The sequence below is a fragment of the Condylura cristata genome, unplaced genomic scaffold (assembly GCF_000260355.1).
Source record: "Condylura cristata isolate star-nosed mole 26May11 unplaced genomic scaffold, ConCri1.0 scaffold00001, whole genome shotgun sequence".
In the NCBI taxonomy this organism is placed as follows: domain Eukaryota; kingdom Metazoa; phylum Chordata; class Mammalia; order Eulipotyphla; family Talpidae; genus Condylura; species Condylura cristata.
In genome coordinates, this window is record NW_004567102.1 from 30284488 (window position 1) to 30303120 (window position 18633).

The following is an 18633-nucleotide window of genomic DNA, read 5'->3' on the forward strand; positions in this document are numbered from 1 at the left end:
AAATAAAGGCAGGGTTCTTATTGTGGTGTGTAGCTTTCACTTAGCATGGTGGTCTGGATTTCTCCTGTAGGGAATGGACTGCCTTCTATTTTCTGTTGGAGGTGCTGGAGATATGTTGGTCAGAGATAGAACATCAAGGGACATTTCCTTAGTTTCTTGGTGGGTGACATGGACAGCATTTCTGCTCCCTAATTATTACCCACGAGAAATGTCCTATCTTTAAATTGCACCAAACTGGAAAAGTGCTAGAGAAAGTACTATGAATTAAAAATTTGTATGTCCACACAACATGTTTCCTGGTTGGTGGCTACATAAGAATATTTTCTTATGGCTTGCAACTGAATAAAATTTAAAAACCTATAACATTTAAATAAAATCTAAATGCTCATTACTTTTAAGCATGGAAAAGTTGGAATGGGAAACTTTCCTGGAGATGTGGTATATATACACAATGGAATACTATGCAGTGATCAAAAACATAAACTCATGCCATTTGAAGCAACATGGATGGAGCAGGAAGTTTATTCTTAGTGAAATAAGTCAGAAGGAAAAGAAAATTATCAGTTGGTTTCACTTCTAGATGGAATATTGGGGAACCAAACAAAGGGTCAGGAAAAGGGCAAAACTTGTAGGCAAATGATAGATCTGAGGCATTCAGCAGGGTGTGGGGTGGGAGAGGGGTTAAAACATAGGAGGGAAACACTCAAGTGGCTGTGATAGTGGGAGACTGCACCTGAGAAGAGGAACCAAATATTGTATAAAAATGGACAGTCCTGCAAAAAAAAAAAAAAGTATTTTAGTTTTAAAATATTGCCAATTTAAGTAGAGATTGTATGATCTATATAATGTGCACCTGAACTTTGAAAAATTTGTATCTCATAACATCTTATTCTGGAATAAAATTAATTGTACACTGAAAGATTTTAGTTATTATATCTATTTACTTATTTTAAAGATTTATTTATTTATGCATACAAGAACTGGGGTTCAGACCAGAAGTGCAGGGGGTGAGAGGATTCACCAGAGACAGAGTGGGGAGCAAAACAGGCAGATTGATTGAAATACACTGCTGAGGGGAGCAGCTGGTTGGTCAGGAGAAGCCTGCTGTGCTATGTGGTCAGCTCCTTGGCCAAGGTTCAAACTTGTGCTGTTGTGTCTGCTGATAGCTTTATGGCGCTGTGCTTTAACCCCTTTTTGCCACCAGGGAGGGCCTAGTAATTATATTTAATTGCAATAATTTTTTCATCAGTACTTTTCGCTGTTTCACTTTTTTTTGGGTCCATAACAATACTTCAACCAAATCTGAGACATTTGGCCTACAGACCAGATAGAATGGCCAGTTGAGTTCTCATCTCTGAATTTTCACATGGAGTTGAATATCCTGCTCGCTCTTCCCGCTTTGATCTTGGAAGGAGGACAGGAAACAGAAAAACCAAGGCAAGTCCTTCAGACTACAGGCTATCCATCATAGGTATGTTTGCAGGGCTGGAGTAAGAGTGAGAAGATTCAGGTTGTCATCTCTTCATCCCACTGACCCTGCCCTTCTGAGTCTGTTCCTGGGCCTGTGCCACCCCAGCCCCACCATTCCTGAGTGAGGAATTTCTGGTGTTTTCTTGTCTTGACACAGAGTGGCTGGGCGCAAACATTTTTGGCAGGGTTAACGATATCCCACTTTTTTGACAACCAACAATATATTCGGTAACAATCCTCCATACCTTCTCACTGCCTGAGCACTGGCTTTATTTTTTCCCATTTGCTATACAGAATGTTTATTATTTTGGTATCTGTCTGACCTATTCATGCTGGACATGACTGAAAACAAAACCTCTAACCTGTGGTCAGCATGAGATTCCACCTCAGTATAGAAATAACTTCATTGATTGACTGAGAGATTCATTGATTCAAAAACTTGAGCTTCTGTATTTAAGGTTCTGTGAGGCATGGGGGGAGGGGAGGGAGGACACAGCGTCTCTGCCCTCCTAGAATTTACAATTCAGTTGATTCTTGCAATTCCTCACAGTTCTGTTAGTTGTAAATCTATCTTTTCACTTAGACCCTAAGAAGTGAAAATAGTCAATAGAATAAAGTCACTGACTTCATTGTAGTAATAAAAATTCAGTAATATTGTCTACTCCTCCTCTTTTCAGATTTTACTAAGAAGACCAAAACAGGCATGTGAAGAACTAGAATAACTTTCAGAATGCCTTACTGTTGTAGGCATCTTGATGTCACTGAGGAACGTGTTGTCAGGAGTGAGAGGAGAGGGTCCAAGTGAGACATTGGGAACATCTGTGAAAATTAAAAAAATCACAGTCACAAGCATGAGACTGAAGGAGTTTATATTGGAACAAGGTTAAAATTACATATGCTATTTCTCTGTCATTCTGCAATTGGCAGATGTTAGGTGCATTTTGAACTCATTTTTTAAAAGACCACGCAAGTATGTTATTGAGCAAAATGTAGCTCATACTCTTGATCCCAGTTAAATTCTCTTTTCTTCCCATGTAGAGTTTGCTGCCTCTCTACATGTGTTACAGTTCAATGTTTTTGCCTAGAAGATCTAGCAAATTTTTCTCTTTGTGACTATCCAAATGATGCACAGGCAAATATCTGTCGTGCTCATTTCTTTGTTTGGAAAATTTGGTAATGATTGCTTCTAATTTGAGTCTAGTTGTTGATTTGGTTTTCCTTTATACATTTTGATAACATTTCCAAATTTTATACATAAATTTAAATTATTTTTGTGATTAAAATGTAAATTAGTTTTGAGATAATGTGTTATAAACTTTGTCAACTTCAATTAAGCTTGTTTTTAAAATCACATGCTTTTATGATTATTTGAATAAAGGATAAGAAGCAGGTTAAATGTGATCTAAGCTTACCTACAGAAATTATGGCAATTTCATCTGGCTCTTCTAGTTTTTCCTTTATACCCACTTTATCTTTTTCATTAACATTAAAAAAAGAAGAAGAGAAAAGAGGTGGTAAAAAGGAGCTTGATGAAAATAAGACATGCCTTTAAATTGCCTATACTCAAAATATCTAAAAATTAAAGGAAAAGCAAATAAGTATTTTAAAATGGAGCTTACTATTTTTTCCACTTCAGAAGTAATATTCTATTATAATTTCATTGACAAAAAATACAAACAACATCCCAAATTGGTTGTGTTTGGCTCCAGAGGATTCTATAACTATCTTGGTTTTGTGTAGTCTGTGGAAAATTCTATAAGCAGGAAAGTCAGTTTTTTTTTTAGATTTGAACTAGGGTACAGGCCAGAGGAATTATGTGTGTATGTATTCGTGTGTATGTGTGAGACAGAGAGAGAGAGAAAGAGAGAGGATTCACCAGACACAGAAAGCAGGGAGCAGAACAGGCAGATTGACTGAAATACACTGCTGAGGGAGAAGTGGGCAGGGCAGGAGATGTCTGATGTGCCATGTGGGTGTACCATGTGGGTGTGCCCTGGCTGGGGATCGAACTCCTGATGCAGTGGCTGTGGATAGCTTCATAGTGCTGCTCTTAAACCTGTTGTGCCACCACGAAGGCCCCGGGCAAGCCAGTTTTAGCTTGATATTTTATATTTCCATTGTGCTTACACTGTGTTCTTGACAGGAAAGAAAAGTGATGACATAACATATGACTGAAACAGTCTTTAAAATCTCAGACTCAAAACTTTCAAACCTGCAAATCCAGTTTTTCTATTAAGGTAATATTTATAGTTGTAGTATTGGGAGAAAGAGAGAGAGAGAGATTTATGAATAATGCGTATAAATTAAATACCTCTACCAGACATGACTATTGCCTGACATGGAGTTGTGAATATTTCGCAGTGCCATGGAGTGGTGTTGCGGAAGACACTCTAAAGGCAAATCCAACGTGATAGTTACAGAGCTGTCTGCATGTAGTATGGGCGCACTGCAGAAAGTTTTATTTAGAAAAGAGTGGCATTTGTTATTTTTTTAAGCTCCCTGGGTGATCTGTTACTATAAGATATGAGATTCCAGAGGACTTTGTTTGTGATACTATAGTTGTCCAGAAAACTTGTTTCAGTTTTCTGTGGTTTTTGGAGATGGGAAGACTAAAGGGAATGGCGAAATGCTCGGTTGTTGTAAAGTCATCTAGATAGGCCACAGCCAATGGGACCATTTCAATATTTCTGTCACACTTAACACTGCTGGAGTGTTAATAAGGGAGGAGCAGCCTGGCAGGGACTCTGATCCACCGGAATGTTGTTATTTATAAACAAGAACTATCTTGGAACATGGAGGCTAAATAGGAATTCAGACTCTATAGTAGAATTTTGAATTTAGTATTCTTATTTGTGTTTGCTGGTGTTATGTCCCTAATAAAGACCTTTAATGGAGATCATATTTAGTGTAACCTCCTTATTTCAAATAGTATAGCATTTGTACTGTAGACGATTTTCTTTTTCTTTTTTTACTGTATAGGTCTTTCCTTTTAATAAGCTCTCTTTCTTATTTTTATGACTTTGATATCTTTACTTTACCCTGCAGTAAAGATGAAAATAACCAGTAAGAGCAATTATTTAAAATGCTGGCCAGGGGGCTCCCTGGTGGCTCAAGGGGTTAAGTCTAGCACTATGAGACTATCACCAGTCACTGCAGCACCAGTTCAGTCCCCCTCCAGGGAGGTGACCCACATGGCGCAGCAGACCTCTCCTGATCTACCTGTTGCTCCCCTTAACAGTGTATTTCAGTAGACTTGCCTGTTCTGCTCTCCACTCTATCTCTGGGGAAACCTCTCACTCCCTCCACCTCTGGCCTATACCCCAGTTCTTCTTCATAAAAGTAAATAAAATCTTGGCCCTCCCTGGTGGTGCAGTGGGTTAAAACACTGCACTGAGAAGCTAAAGCCACTTCTGCATGAGTTTGATCCCAGCCCTGGAGGTGACCACATGGCACAGCAGACCTCTCCCGACCCACCTGCTGCTCTCCACAGCAGTGTACTTCGACAGTTGGACTGTTTTGCTCCCCTCTCTGTCTCTGGTGAAGCCTCTCACCGCCCCTGTGTCTCTGGCCTATACCCCAGTTCTGTATGTATAAATAAATAAATAAATCTTTAAAAATAAATAAATAAATAAAATCTTAAAAAAAATGCTGGCTGCTACATTAGTTGCAAGTTAATACCTTGTTTTCTCTTACCCGTTAACAATAGGTGAGATTCAGCCACAAAGTCAACAATCATTACAGAAGAGCTCGATTTGGGAAAATGAGCCACTAGGTTCATTTACTGGCTTTTACTTGAAGGTATTTGGAGCTAGAAGATGTATAGGTTAATCATGTGAGAAAATCTTCCATCTGGAAATGTTTGAAGTTAGAGTCTCCTTCAACTTGGTAACCATAGCCAATATAGAAAGCTTCTCTTTTGTTCCTTCTTTCTCTCTAGCAATGTTAGTAAGGCAAAGGAGTGAATAGAATAATTCTATTTTTCTTGTTTTCTGGCTTGGGCAATTGATTCCTATAATTTTTTATGTTTTTATATCAAGTCTTGCTGCATTTATCCTATGGATGCTTTTCTTTCAAAAAAAATTATACATATAGAACTGGGGTACAGGCTAGCAGTGCAGGGGCAGTGAGAGGATCACCAGGGACAAAGTTGGGAGCAGAACAGGCAGATTGACAAAGTACACTGCAGAGGGGAGCAGCAGACAGGACAGGAGCGGTCTGCTGCACCATGTGGGTCACCTCCCTGGCCTGGGATCAAACTTGCACTGAAGTGGCTGTGGCCAGGTTGCAGTGCTGAGCTTTTAACAGTTGTGCCGCCAGGGAGGGCCCTCTTTTTGTTTTTTTTTTTTTTTTTTAAATGGCAGTGTCACTATCATCCTATGTTTAAATCAGAGGACTTGCTATTTCTCAGTCTTGTGGACACATGAATACTCTAGTACTAAGATTTTAAGTCACATTATTTCTTCTTTTTATTTTGTAAAACTGTGGCTGGACATAGCATGCACTGTTATATGTTAACCATACGTGAGGACTCTGCTCAGTTTTGTGGCAGTGAGTTGGAGAAATAGAAAACAATCCCTGTCATGGAGGAGTTCATACTTCACAGGGAAACGGGGGAAAGCAAAAATGTGTAGAATGTGTTAAACAAAAATGGCAGTGCCAAATAGAACACAGAGTTCAAAGCAGGGAGGCTCAGCTTTATCACGGGCTCAGGCAGTTACAACATGTAATGAGAGTAGAATTTGGACAGTGAGGTAGAGCTGCTGGACGGCTCTCCTGAGGGTCAAAGTGCAGGCAGTGAGCTGTCTACATGCGATGAGGAAGTAGCACAGGGCTTTAGTAGACTGATGGATGACTGGAAGGACTTTGATTAATTAGTTTGACTTCTACCTCAGTGGAGGTGCTGATAGGAAACAGTTTAATAGATAACTTACTAAGTTTTTTTTTTTTTTAAAGATTTTTTTATTTATCCATATAGAACTGGGGTACAGGCCAGAGATGCGGAGGGTGAGAGGATTCACCAGAGACAGAGTGGGGAGCAGAACAGGCAGATCGACGAAGTACACTGCTGAGGGGAGCAGCGGGCGGGTCAGGAGAGGTCTGCCACGCCATGTGGTCACCTCCAGGGCAGGCGGGAATCGAACTCATGCAGAAGTGGCTTTAGCTTCTCAGTACAGTGCTTTAACCCGCTGCGCCACCCGGGAGGGCCGATAACTTACTAAGTTGAAGGATGAGTGTAAGAGTAAAGAAAGTACTTTAAGGCTATTAGTGGTAGGGTGTTAAAATTACCTGTAGCCAGGGAGATGAAAGAAGGGGTAGTTACCAGACTCCAGAGACAGAGAAGACTGACAACAACTGAGTAGACTTGAGGGAGGACAATGGCTCTGGAAGACTTTGTAGGTTGATGGTGTGGGTTGGGGAGGGGCTAAGTTGGCTGACTCCATTTTCCTCTCCCCCTCTAATCTGTCCTTTGTCTGACCTAACCAGAAGTCAGAGGAGAAGGAGTGCTTGAGACTCAACCCACATAGCTCAGCTGTCTGCCCACGGAGCAGGTGGGTAAAGGAAGGGAGGGAATTTGGAAGGATAAAAGAAATGTTGGAATCTTTTGAAAGTCATTGAATAGGGCTTCATGTAAGAAAGGAGTATTTCATATTAATTAACCCAGTTACAAGAGAGGGAAAAGTTTAGAGGCAGGGAAATTTGTTAGAGAGAGATCAGATTTGACATTTTTCACAGTGTAAATTAGTAAGGAGCTTTACCAAAGTGTTGGTAAAGGGAATGAAAATAAAGTAACCAATGTAAAAAGGATTATAAAGAATTTTCAGTAATTCATATAGTCATAGCATTATCATTTTTGGATTTAGTTGCTAAATATTATAAAATATGTGTAATTTGTAAATTTAGAGTTTGACAACTCTCCTTTCTTTAATAATTTATCTAATTTACATTTCCTCTCTTTTTTTGTTTGCATTTTGAATTTCTTATTGATATGCATATGATGTTGAAGATACAGATTAGTGTTTCTATGATTTCAGTTGAAAAATACTTCACTTTCTAGAATGCCAAATGAGAGTTCAATGTTCTCTGATTTTATTACATATTTTCCTCAGGTAAATAATGGTTTATCATAAATTTTGAAAATCTAATTGCGCTATATTTTATAAATGAAAATGTACATTCGATACTTATCACATAGTAGTGAGCTTATTTTATCTGCAAATATCTGTCTCCATTGATAAGGTATAATCATTTCCCTTTTATGTAGTCATTTATCTTTAGCACAGTATAGGCATAAATTGTCTGTCAGAATAACCTACATGGATTGCAGTGACTGACATAAAATCATAAAGGTACAATAGCTCAGTCTCACTCCACTATATGATCTTTCAAAAGTCAAGAGCGTGCAGCACTCTATTTTGGGTACTTACCTCTCTGTTGTATTCTCTGCAGAAAGATAAAGGGTACTTTACCAGGAGATAATGTCCACGGAAGAGGTAACATCTATTTCATTCCCTTTTCCCTTTAACTTCACTTCAGTTGTCTGTAGAAAGTTAGTTTGCAAGAAAAAACTCCCACTGGCCTTATCAGATATCTCAAGGTATTCCTTCAACTAACCCTTATGCTTTGAAAAACAATTTAAAGGGGGCAGAGGCTAGAGTCTTCTGAGCTTTTTGGGGAGTGGTCCAAATTTACAGTGGATAGGCTAGGCCCATTGTTGAAGAAGATGCCGGTGCTCTTGGGAATTGCTGAAATTCTTCCCAATGTCAAAAGACAGAAAGGCTCCTGCTTGCAGATAATGACCCAGATCTGGTATACCCCTGTGTCAGGGATTTGATCCAGAAAGACCCTATATGTTTCCCATACTGCTTCCTGACACACTGCACTATGGCACCATCAAGGGTGCAAAATGGCCAAATGCTAAGACCATCCTCTCCCCCTAGCCCAAGCACAATCCCATTAGATGGAAAATTTTTTCATGGTTTATGTTGACACACTAATTTATAGCCCAAAGAAATTAATTAACTTAAAATTTATTGACAACTACATGTGCTATGGAGAAAGATATAAAGAAAAAGATAAGGAATGTGTATGTGTGTGTCTTTGTGTGTGCCTTAAAATTTCATTATAAAGGTGATTTTTTGAGCAGTTTGAGGAAAAGCTCCAGCACTGGAGAATGCACGAGCATAAAGAGAAGTAGGAGATCAGTATGACTAGAGCAAGGTTGAGAGTAATAGAGGATGGCGACAAAAAGAGGTGAGGGGAACATAGATTGTGTAGGGCCTGGTAGACCTGTAGTTTTTAAACAGAAGCCTGGATATATTGGAGAAACAGGAATACAGGCAGTTTCAAGAGAATCAGTTTCTATGTTCAACTTTCCTATCATGTTTTCCTAATCATTCTGTGTAAGGACACACCTTTCTTGTCATGTTCTCATTGGTCATCTTTCTCCCGTTCATTCATCCCTAATATTTTTGGGGCATAATCTCCCTAGGTTTCCAAGCAAAGGGACAACTGGAAAGAACAATGTTGAGGTTAAGAAAGGAAGTAGATTTGGCTAATTGGTGACACATGTTTCTGATTCTTTGCTTTTACCAAATGAAAAGTGTAAGCAGAGTTAACAATTGATAAGATTATTAAAAATAGCAAAGACACATCATGATGTGGTTGTTATCATATAAAGCCAAAGGTATTTAGGGAGTAGGGATATTACTATACAAGACTCCATCTGTTAAAATCTGCCCATTTAGGTAACAAGTGTTCTTAACATTCAAGTGTACTTATACCTATTTTTAAACAAAAGGATAGACATAAATAGATGATGAAATCTATATTTATTAAAATATATGAGCTAATGGAGGAACAATACCAAAAACAACACTATTATACAGAGGTAAAAACTGAGGAACGTTTAGCAGCAAATTCAGAGTCTTTAATTTAAGTGAGTTCCTTCCAAAGCCTTTTCCTAATTTTTTGTTTCTAAACACAAAATCTGTATTTGATCTTACCCACTTGTCAAGAAAAATCTACTTAAAGTTTTATCAGATTTTTCACATATCTCTTTATTTTAATCAATTATATATTAAAAGTAATTATAAGTACAGCAAAGCTGCAAATAAACTATACTAGTGGAAATAAATTAAAAATATAATTTCAATTTTTATAAATATTTTTGTTACAGGGAAGTATTTTAAAACATGTTACAACAAAGTTGCAAGCTTAAAATAAATTAAGATAAGATCCTGAAGTGGAAAGTAGTTGTGAATGTGCATATATGGAGATCAAAAGAATGGTATGACCTTTCCTATTGTAAAGAAGGGTTTGTTCATATATTTGTTAAGAGTGTTTGATAGTGGGCCTCCCTAGTGATGCAAGAGGTTAAATCTCAGCACTATGAAGCTATTAGCAACCACTGCAGCATGAGTTTGATCCCTAGCTAGAGAGGTGACTCACATGGTGTAACAGACCTCTCTTGTCTCTCCTGCTGTTCCCTTCAGAAGAGTATTCCAGTAGATTCGCATTCTCTGCTCCCTACTCTATCTCTGGTGAAAACTCTCACCCACCCCCCACATCTTTCATCTACATGCTAGTTCTTGTGTGTATAATTTTTTTAAAAAAATTAAAAAAAAAAGGTTTTGATGGTAAGCAGTGAGTGGCTATATGATTTTGGGGCAGCTGCTGATAGCTTCTGACTTTTTAAAGAACTGCAGTGCTGCAAGAAGGGGTTAAGGTGAGAAAAGTCCTGTGATCCTATGAGGAAGGTCTTTCATCTGGGCTTTATCTGCCATCATTCATCACTTTTTCTACATCTGGATTTCTCTTTGCTTTTTGTTGTAAGAAACAAAGAGATTTTGAGACCAAAAGAAGCTCATGTCATTTACAGCAGTGACTCAACAGAATCCACAAATCCAGGAGTGGCTGTCTTCCTCAAACCCCCCTCCACCCCCCCACGCCCCTGACCTCCCATGTGCTATAGAGTCTTCACATTTGGGGCCCTAATGAGGGTTTGCACACATGGAGAGTGGGGGGGGGGGATAATTTTGTCCTGGAACCCTTGTTTGTGAATATGATCTCTCTCCTGCTCTGCAAGGGACAGATTGTAAAATAATAATGGTCCGCATCCCTCATTAATCAACCTTTTCACCCTGTGTCTAGTGGAGTCTACATACCATGTGAAAAGGAAATCACACAGATGATTTCAGATATTTTATGTGTCCATTCTGAACAAACCAGCTGCCTTTGCTACCCTTCTCTCTCACATAAGTCACATTCTCTTTGGGGATGTCATTTTACCTTTTCATCTTTTCATCTTTTTCAATATACCCAGTAGTGTTGTTCAAAGCCCACTGAAGTGCCAGAGTGAAAAATTACATAAAATCAACTAGACTCCCTTTGAGTGTTGGTGACTTTGACTCTCTGTATCCTTGCAAGAAATATCTAGAAGGGCACAATGTGGTTACCCTTCTATTTGCTGGTTGGACACATCCTAAGAGTACTGCTTTTTGTTTGCAATTAAGCCTTCATTTAATTTCAGTCCAATTGAAAGCTTGTTTTTGGTCTCCTTTTCCTGCTGCCCTTTTTCTTACCCCAGGGACACAAATGTCTTTGCACCCATTAAAATCTACTTTTCACAAAGGGTTTGGAGAGGACTTTCTCCTTGAAGCACAAATGCCTGAAGCTGCTTGAAGAATTATCTCCCTCAGGCATTGTTGTTTGTAGGAATCAAATGTAGTTTATAGGGACTGGCAGATTTTCTTTTGACTTTTTAAGGGAAAGATTTTTTTGGCAGCCCCTCTAATGTCATTTTTATGGTTTCCTGGCAGCTTTCCACTTCCCGGGGGCCATAGAATATTTCTGTGACTGGAACACAGGCGCACCAGCCACATCCTAGAAGATTCCTCCCACCTTACCCAGGGTGCATCAAAGAGTTTTTGGAAGTTGAGGCATCAAAGAATCTCAGGGATGGGCCGAGTCGGAAAACTTCTGAAAGCTGGATTTTTCTAGCTCCGTGATTTAACCTGTCCTGCACTAAATCTACTGGGAAGAATTTACACAAGGATTCTGGAGAAAGCCAGTGCCTCCCCTCCCTAGTTTTTCATGGGTGCTGGCCAATGCCTGAAATCTGACTACAGAACTTCACTTTCCTGTTGAATGCCTTGCTCTAGGCAGTGTGGCAATGTAGGAAGACTTCCCAGGGAGCACATGCCTTGAAGGCAGGCAGAGTTCCAGCAGTTATACACATTTGGAAGGATGACACTAGGCCCATGGTGTGTGCAATTGCCCAGTCACAGTGGGCACAGTTGAACTTGAGAGATTGCCCACTGGAGTGAAAGTCAGGATGTGGGGCCCTGACCCTGCTCGGCCACCAACAGGGGTCTGTCACCTCCTCCTCCAATCTGTACAATGAGGGTGCCAGCTAGATCATTTCTAGCCAGTGCGTCTAGAACTTTGAAGCGCAAATAAATTACCTGGAGATCTTCTTAAAATGCAATTTCTAAAAGTAGGTCTAGCGAGGGATCTGAGTGTGTGCAGTTCTTATTATGTTCCCAGGGGGCTGTGGGGCACCTGGTGTGTGGAGAGTACTTGTGGAAAAACTGGGGCTCCCTCCATCTTTCATCTGCTCTAAGTCACACACGACTCTGAAGGAAAGCTCTAGCTTTTGATTAAGCTTTTGATATTGAGGTGGAGAGAAAGAGAGAGATGAGGGGAGATAGAGGGAGATGGGCGGCCTGACTTGGGGCTGGGCTGGAAGGGGAATGATCACAAAGGAGGGAGTTTGCTGGGTGAGGGCACAGGCCCACAGAAGAGAGACTAGCAGAAGCAAGACTTCCTCTTTTGCCTCTGTGTTTTGGAATGAGCATGTTTAATGATTCTTCCACGAAACTCAGAACATTTTTACTATTGTTGCTGTACACACTGGGAAAAGAAATAGCTCAATATTCCATTTGATTTGAGGAATATGAAAGCTTTCTCCCCTAAGTCTGAAAGATGTCAACACATAATTTTGTAAAAACAGCTACAAGAACAATAAGTGGGTTATTCTGTCAAAAGAACACCACTTTGTTGTCTTAATTCTTGTTTCTTTGTGAACCAACGTGTTAGAATTAAGAAATCGTGGCTGGGTCTTAATTCTTGTTTCTTTGTGAACCAACTTGTTAGAATTAAGAAATCCTTGCTGATGAATAATAAAATTTCATATCACCCAGCAACAGCCATAAAGATAATTGGCTGTCATTGCTGTGGGGAGAAAAACAGTGGTTTACTTCATCCATGGAAGCAAGAATGGATGAGGCAAACCTAATCAAGAAGAAAGACATAAGAATAAAATTCAGAGCTAAAAATTTGGTTGTGCAGAAATAGTTGATTCCACAAATACCTGTGATGAATCCTATGTGTGAATGTGGTAAGGAATTAGAAGTTACATGAAAACAGTCAGTGTTAGTCATGTTCATATTTAATGTGATGCTTATGCTCTATATTTATACTTCTACCTGTGAACAAATACAGACTTTCCGGTGTCATTATCTGATCACTGTGCAGACACTTCCAAAATGAGTGATTTACGTGTCACTATCTTTCCACGTTCTCAGTGGCCTCTTTTGTCTCTGATTCCACCAACATTTAGTAAGAATTTGCTAGGTAGCAGAGGTGCTGTGCTGGGGCCTCAGAATATTTGTACAGTGTACTTGATTTCCTATAATTAGAGTCCTCCTGTCTATGATCCAGTACGTGTCATTTCTCTGTGGGTGTGGTTTCTGTCAGAAAGCAAATATATCTTTACTTCTGCAAAAAAAGAGACCTTTATATTTTTGAGACTGTCAGTTAATTACGCCTCCAGAACTGAAAGAACTGCCCAGATTAACTCAACTCTTGCACATCTTACAGATGTAAGTACTTAAGAACTTTGTGGATGCTGGGATCATGACATACATTCTAGGTTTCATTCTATATGTGTAGGCCTCACAGGCTACATTGAATCAGCTTGCTTCAGTCAATGGGCCTGACATTCAGCAAATCAATCTCTCTTTTACAGACAATGAAGCGAGGTGATACGCTTGTTTGGAATGGAAACAAACATTGTGTGATCAGAGTAGAAATCGGTGAACTTCTCCAACTTTCACATATAAATGAGTCTCCCTTTCCCTCTTTCTTTCCCTCCCCCATTAAAGAAGCAGCCATGGGTATTTTCTTTTCATCCATGGCAAAATAAATAACAAGGAAAACCATGGACACCTGTGGCATGATTAAATTCCCTAACGATTTCTGGGAATGCTGCAAGAATTCTATGGTGCTGTGTTGGGGTTAAAAACAACATGTAGGGTCCTCCCTGGTTGTGCAGCGGGTTAAAGCATAGCACGATGAATCTATCCAAAGTCACTGCAGCATGAGTTCAATCCCCCGCCAGGGAGGTGACTCACATGGTGTGGCAGACCTCTCCTGACCCGCCCACTGCTCCCTGCAGCAGTGTATTTCAGTAGATCTGCCTGTTCTGGTCCCCACTCTGACTCTGGTGAATCCTCTCACCTCTGCATCTCTGGCCTGTACCCCAGTTTTTGTATGCATAAATAAATAAATCTTTAAAAACAACAACAGCAACAATACTGTAACTCTGCTGAAACCATGGAGCTGTGTGGTAAATTTTGTTAACAACCAGCCTTATAACATGGTAACTACTGTTAATCTGTGGTCTCTCTGTACAGAGGATGTGCCTACAGGTTTCCAAGCTTCTCAATTTTTTGCTGAATAAGAAATTTGAACTTGAGGAGAGGAACTGGATTGTAATGCTGCTTTTGAAAAATGAAATCTTAAGTCATAAATCAACTCACTAGATTCCTGATGTTGCCATCATTCTGTGCTTTCTACTTCATAATAACAGCATTAAAATTCAGATGTGGGTCCTCCCTGGTGGCGCAGCGGGTTAAAGCACAGAACTGAGAAGCTAAAGCCACTTGCGCATGAGTTCGATTCCCGCCTGCCCCGGAGGTGACCACATGGCGCGGCAGACCTCTCCTGACCCGCCCGCTGCTCCCCTCAGCAGTGTACTTCGTCGATCTGCCTGTTCTGCTTCCCGCTCTGTCTCTGGTCAATTCTCTCACCCTCCGCATCTCTGGCCTGTACCCCAGTTCTGTACAAATAAATAAATAAATCTTTAAAAAAAAAATTCAGATGTGGGCTTCAGCAAAAATAAAACAAAGGGGTAAAACCCAAATGTCCAAGGCTTTCTGGTGACTTGTGGAATGCCCAAATGGTTCTCAGTGGCACAAACCACACACAGAATGTTTATTATTCATCCATCTGAGATTAGTTGACTGATTTTTATGTCTCCTTTGACTAAGTGAGAAACTGGAAATTTTGGATTGAAGACAACCTGCAGGTAAATGAAAGGGGAGGGATGAAGAGATGGAAAGTCTAGGCAGGTTTTATTTACCTTTTTCTTACCTCTCAGTCTATAGTAAGCTTGAAGACTAGCTATAATCTGCTTCATGGATTCCTGTGGACAGACTTGAGCTTTAGATCAGGCAAATGCCGACCTTTTTGTTTGATGCTTCGCCAACTCAAATATTCATCTCATGGTTGATAGTTTATATGTGTTTGCATTATTTTCGGTTGTTTTGATTCTTGGTATTATCTATGTCTTCAGTTCCAGAATGATCCATTTTAATGGAGATATCTGTAGAAGGGAGATTGATTTTGAAATATGTATCACATCTATGTGTGCATATATATTATGAATATAACATGATAAATCAGTGAAGTAAAGTAAAAATTAGAATCCTCTGGTTCGTGAAAATTCAACTTCGGTAAAATTGCCAAACACAATAATAGTAGCAAGTCATTTTCAGAAATAAGGTAATAGTATAATCCATTGATCAAGTGTATTTTTTTTTAAGATTCATTTATTTATGCACACAGAACTGGGGTACAGGTCAGAGGTGCAGGGGCAGTGAGAGGATTCACCAGAGACAGTGGGGAGCAGAACAGGCAGACTGACAAAGTACACTGCAGAGGGGAGCAGCGAGCGGGTCAGGAGAGGTCTGCTGAGATGTGTGGATCACCTCTGAGGAAGGGATCGAGCTCATGCTTATGTGACCGTAGCTTAGTGCTGTGCTTAGTGATGGCCACCAGGGAGGGCCATCAAGTGTATTTTTAAAGAAACCAGGGTAGCAAATAATGTTGCCATCGGGAACTGCCAAATATTGAAACTATTTCCCACACATCTCTCTAAAAATCACTCTCCATTTAGTACTCAAGCCTCCTCAGAGATGCCTCTTGATAGGCATTATAATTCAAGTGGACAATGATACAGCATTGTGGCACCCAAAGGTGCACTCTGGATGAGGAAGTGGAGTGCTTCTCAAAACCTAGGGAGAACGTGTAACAAAGCAGCTCTCCAGCCGATGAGTGGGAGCCAGGGTTTCTGTCCGGGAGGGGCTCAGATGGTGCATCCGGTTGAAAATGAGTTGGCAAGGACAAGTATTAAGGTCACAGCTACAGAGCTACTTGATATTTTAGGGAGATTATGAGAGGAAGGGTGAAGGAAAGGACAAAGAGAGGAATTCAGCAGAAAATTAAATTCCAGAAACCATTTCTTCCTTTTGGTACTGCCGAGTCTGTTAAGTTAGATTTCATTTTTTTTTTAAAGATTTATTTGTTTGTTCATACAGAACTGGGGTACAGTCCAGAGGCTCAGGGGCGGCGAGAGGCTTCACCAGAGACAGAGTGGGGAGCAGAACAGGCAGATCTACGAAGTAGAACTGCTGAGGGGAGCAGCGGGCAAGTCAGGAGAGGTCTGCCGCGCCATGTGGTCACCTCCCGGGCAGGCGGGAATGGAACTCATGCGGAAGCGGCTTTAGTTTCTCAGTGCTGTGCTTTATTTAACCCACTGCGCCATCTAGGGAGGGCCTAGATTTCATTTTTAACTCTCTAGACCTTCCAGAGTAATTCTTCAGACCTTCCAGAGTAATAGATTCATCCAGTATAAATTCATTAAGCATTTTGGCATTCTGGTTTTTTGTCAGATGCATTATCTCATGTAATTCTCACAAAGCCCTGCAACAGAGACAAAACAGACACCTCCTCCCAACCTCGGTTCATAGTGCTTGGGGTAACTGAGGCTTTGCATTGTGAGAGATTGTTAACAGTGATCAAATTCTTCCTTTTTCCTCAGCATCTCTTTCCTTTTACCCATTCTGCCATTTACAAAGATAATTATTAATGAGCAGTTGGGACCATTCATTATGGCCCTTTGAGATCCTAAGTGTGTGACTTCCAAATATTTATATTGTGATTTTGTTAAGAAGGCTTTCAAATGCATATACTTTGAAAGGTGGTACAGACAAGGTAATGAAACAGAAATTCAAGCTGGGCAACTGCAGAACAGCTTAAATCTTGCTGCAAAGCATAAAAGTTTCTCTTTCACTATAGGGGGTGTATGAACTTATTTGCTGTCACTTTGAGGAGTCTCAGAGCACTCTGTTGGTCTTGGGAAGTGATAAATTCTTAGGAATATTCAGAAAGAACGGGAACTTAGAGATTAATTTGCTTACCCAGCCACATACCAAACTAATAAATCATAATCTTTGAGTGGAACACGGGCATCAGCAAATTTTGAAGGTCTCCAGGTGAATCTAATGTGAAGACTTGTAGGAAAACTTTCAAAATAACCCATCTCAAACTGGCTTAAGTGATAAAGAAGTCATTATCCCATATAATGGAGAGCTAAAGGCAAGGACTGCCTGGTGAAAGGCAGCTCTGGTCATGCCCTCTGCGGTTCTCTCCTTTGCTCAGTTTCCTCACATGGCAATTGTATTTGCTGATTGGTTTCTGCTGGATTAACATACTTGCCACTATTCATGTTGAAAAGCAGCATTTTCCAAAAGTATGGCTGCCTTATATGCTGTAACTGGACTGATCCCAGTTACTTCAGGGATGTGTCTGTGTCCTTGACTTGAGCCAGGTGTTCTTGGGAGGGGGCCGGGATTACTCTGAGCTGTTCCTTCTAACTGCACAGGTGGAGTCAGTTTCCTGAGTGAGTCTGGCTGCATAGCAGAGCCGAAGGTTTCCATTCAATATTGGGGCACAGTTTAGCAGGGGCTTAAGAGCTGGAGACTTTGTGCCTACTGCAGTTAGTAAAGTGGAAATTTTAGTTTATGATTATTACTTTTTAATAACTGTTTGAATACTGACAGATTATAGTGTTTCTATTAAATTATAGGAAAAACTTTTGTAATTCTATTTCAATTGTCACTATCAATGGAAGAAAAGTTGCACCATCAGATAATTCTAGGCCTATGAGTTATGTAAACAGACGGCACTTAGGGGGCTTTGCTCCCCATTCACTCCACACTTCTCCATTCCACTCAATGCTGCTGAGATGTGGTGGAGTCCTGGTCCTGTCCTGCTGTCCACTTTGACATCCCCACAATCTTTGGTCCTTTGGGCTCAGTCCTATTCGTACTTTTTTGTTACGCTCTAGTAGAACTTTGAATAACTTGGTATCAGAATCATTTTTGCTCTGCCCTGGCTCTGGGAATAATGCTCCCTGCTCTGAAATTTTTCCCATTGGATCTTTGGGATCTTAACACCTTGCTCATATCCAGGTTGCTCACAAAATCCTGCTTGAGCTGGGTCTTTGGGCTACAACCTATTAGGGTGGAAATAGAAGAGCAAGTGGAGAATAGCACAGATTTGCGCATTTATGCACTTTAGCACCAATTCCTTCTATCCCCTTTTCCTTACTAGGATCATGTCAGCAACTCCCCATAGCCTGTGGCTAATAAGGAGAGTTAATTAGACTAATGTAAGACTTGATTTGCAGGGATATCCCGATGTATTGCTGTTATCCTTTCATTCTCAAATGTGTCCCAGTTTGTAAAATAAACTATCCGATCACCTGTTTTTAATAGTGCCCTGCTGAAGAAGAACCAAGACAGTCCACAAATGACTGCCTTTATCCCCCATGAAGCACTGTGTTCCATAACTCTACATAGATAATTCTTTCCTTTGAGCTAAAAATTACCTTCCAATATTTTTCATACACAAGACCTATTTCTGTCCATGATACCACAAAGACTAAGTTATAGATACTTCATGAACAGTTCCTTACATTTTCCCTATGTTAAGAACATCTCAACTTTAAAATAAATATCTTCCACCTTTCCTGGTAAC

At 40.2% G+C, this 18633-nt stretch overlaps 1 protein-coding gene across 1 annotated transcript in view; it reads right to left on the reverse strand.

Annotated features, from left to right (window-relative positions):
* The window catches only part of IMPG1 (interphotoreceptor matrix proteoglycan 1), a 67505-nt gene extending 49974 nt beyond the window's left edge, over nt 1–17531 (reverse strand). The window contains 7 exon segments of the mRNA XM_004695962.1: nt 2205–2289; nt 7896–7911; nt 8177–8238; nt 8241–8345; nt 14905–15089; nt 15091–15136; nt 17450–17531. Of these exon segments, the coding sequence (XP_004696019.1) occupies nt 2205–2289; nt 7896–7911; nt 8177–8238; nt 8241–8345; nt 14905–15089; nt 15091–15136; nt 17450–17531 (581 nt within the window).
* Between the last annotated feature and the right edge of the window lie 1102 nt (nt 17532–18633).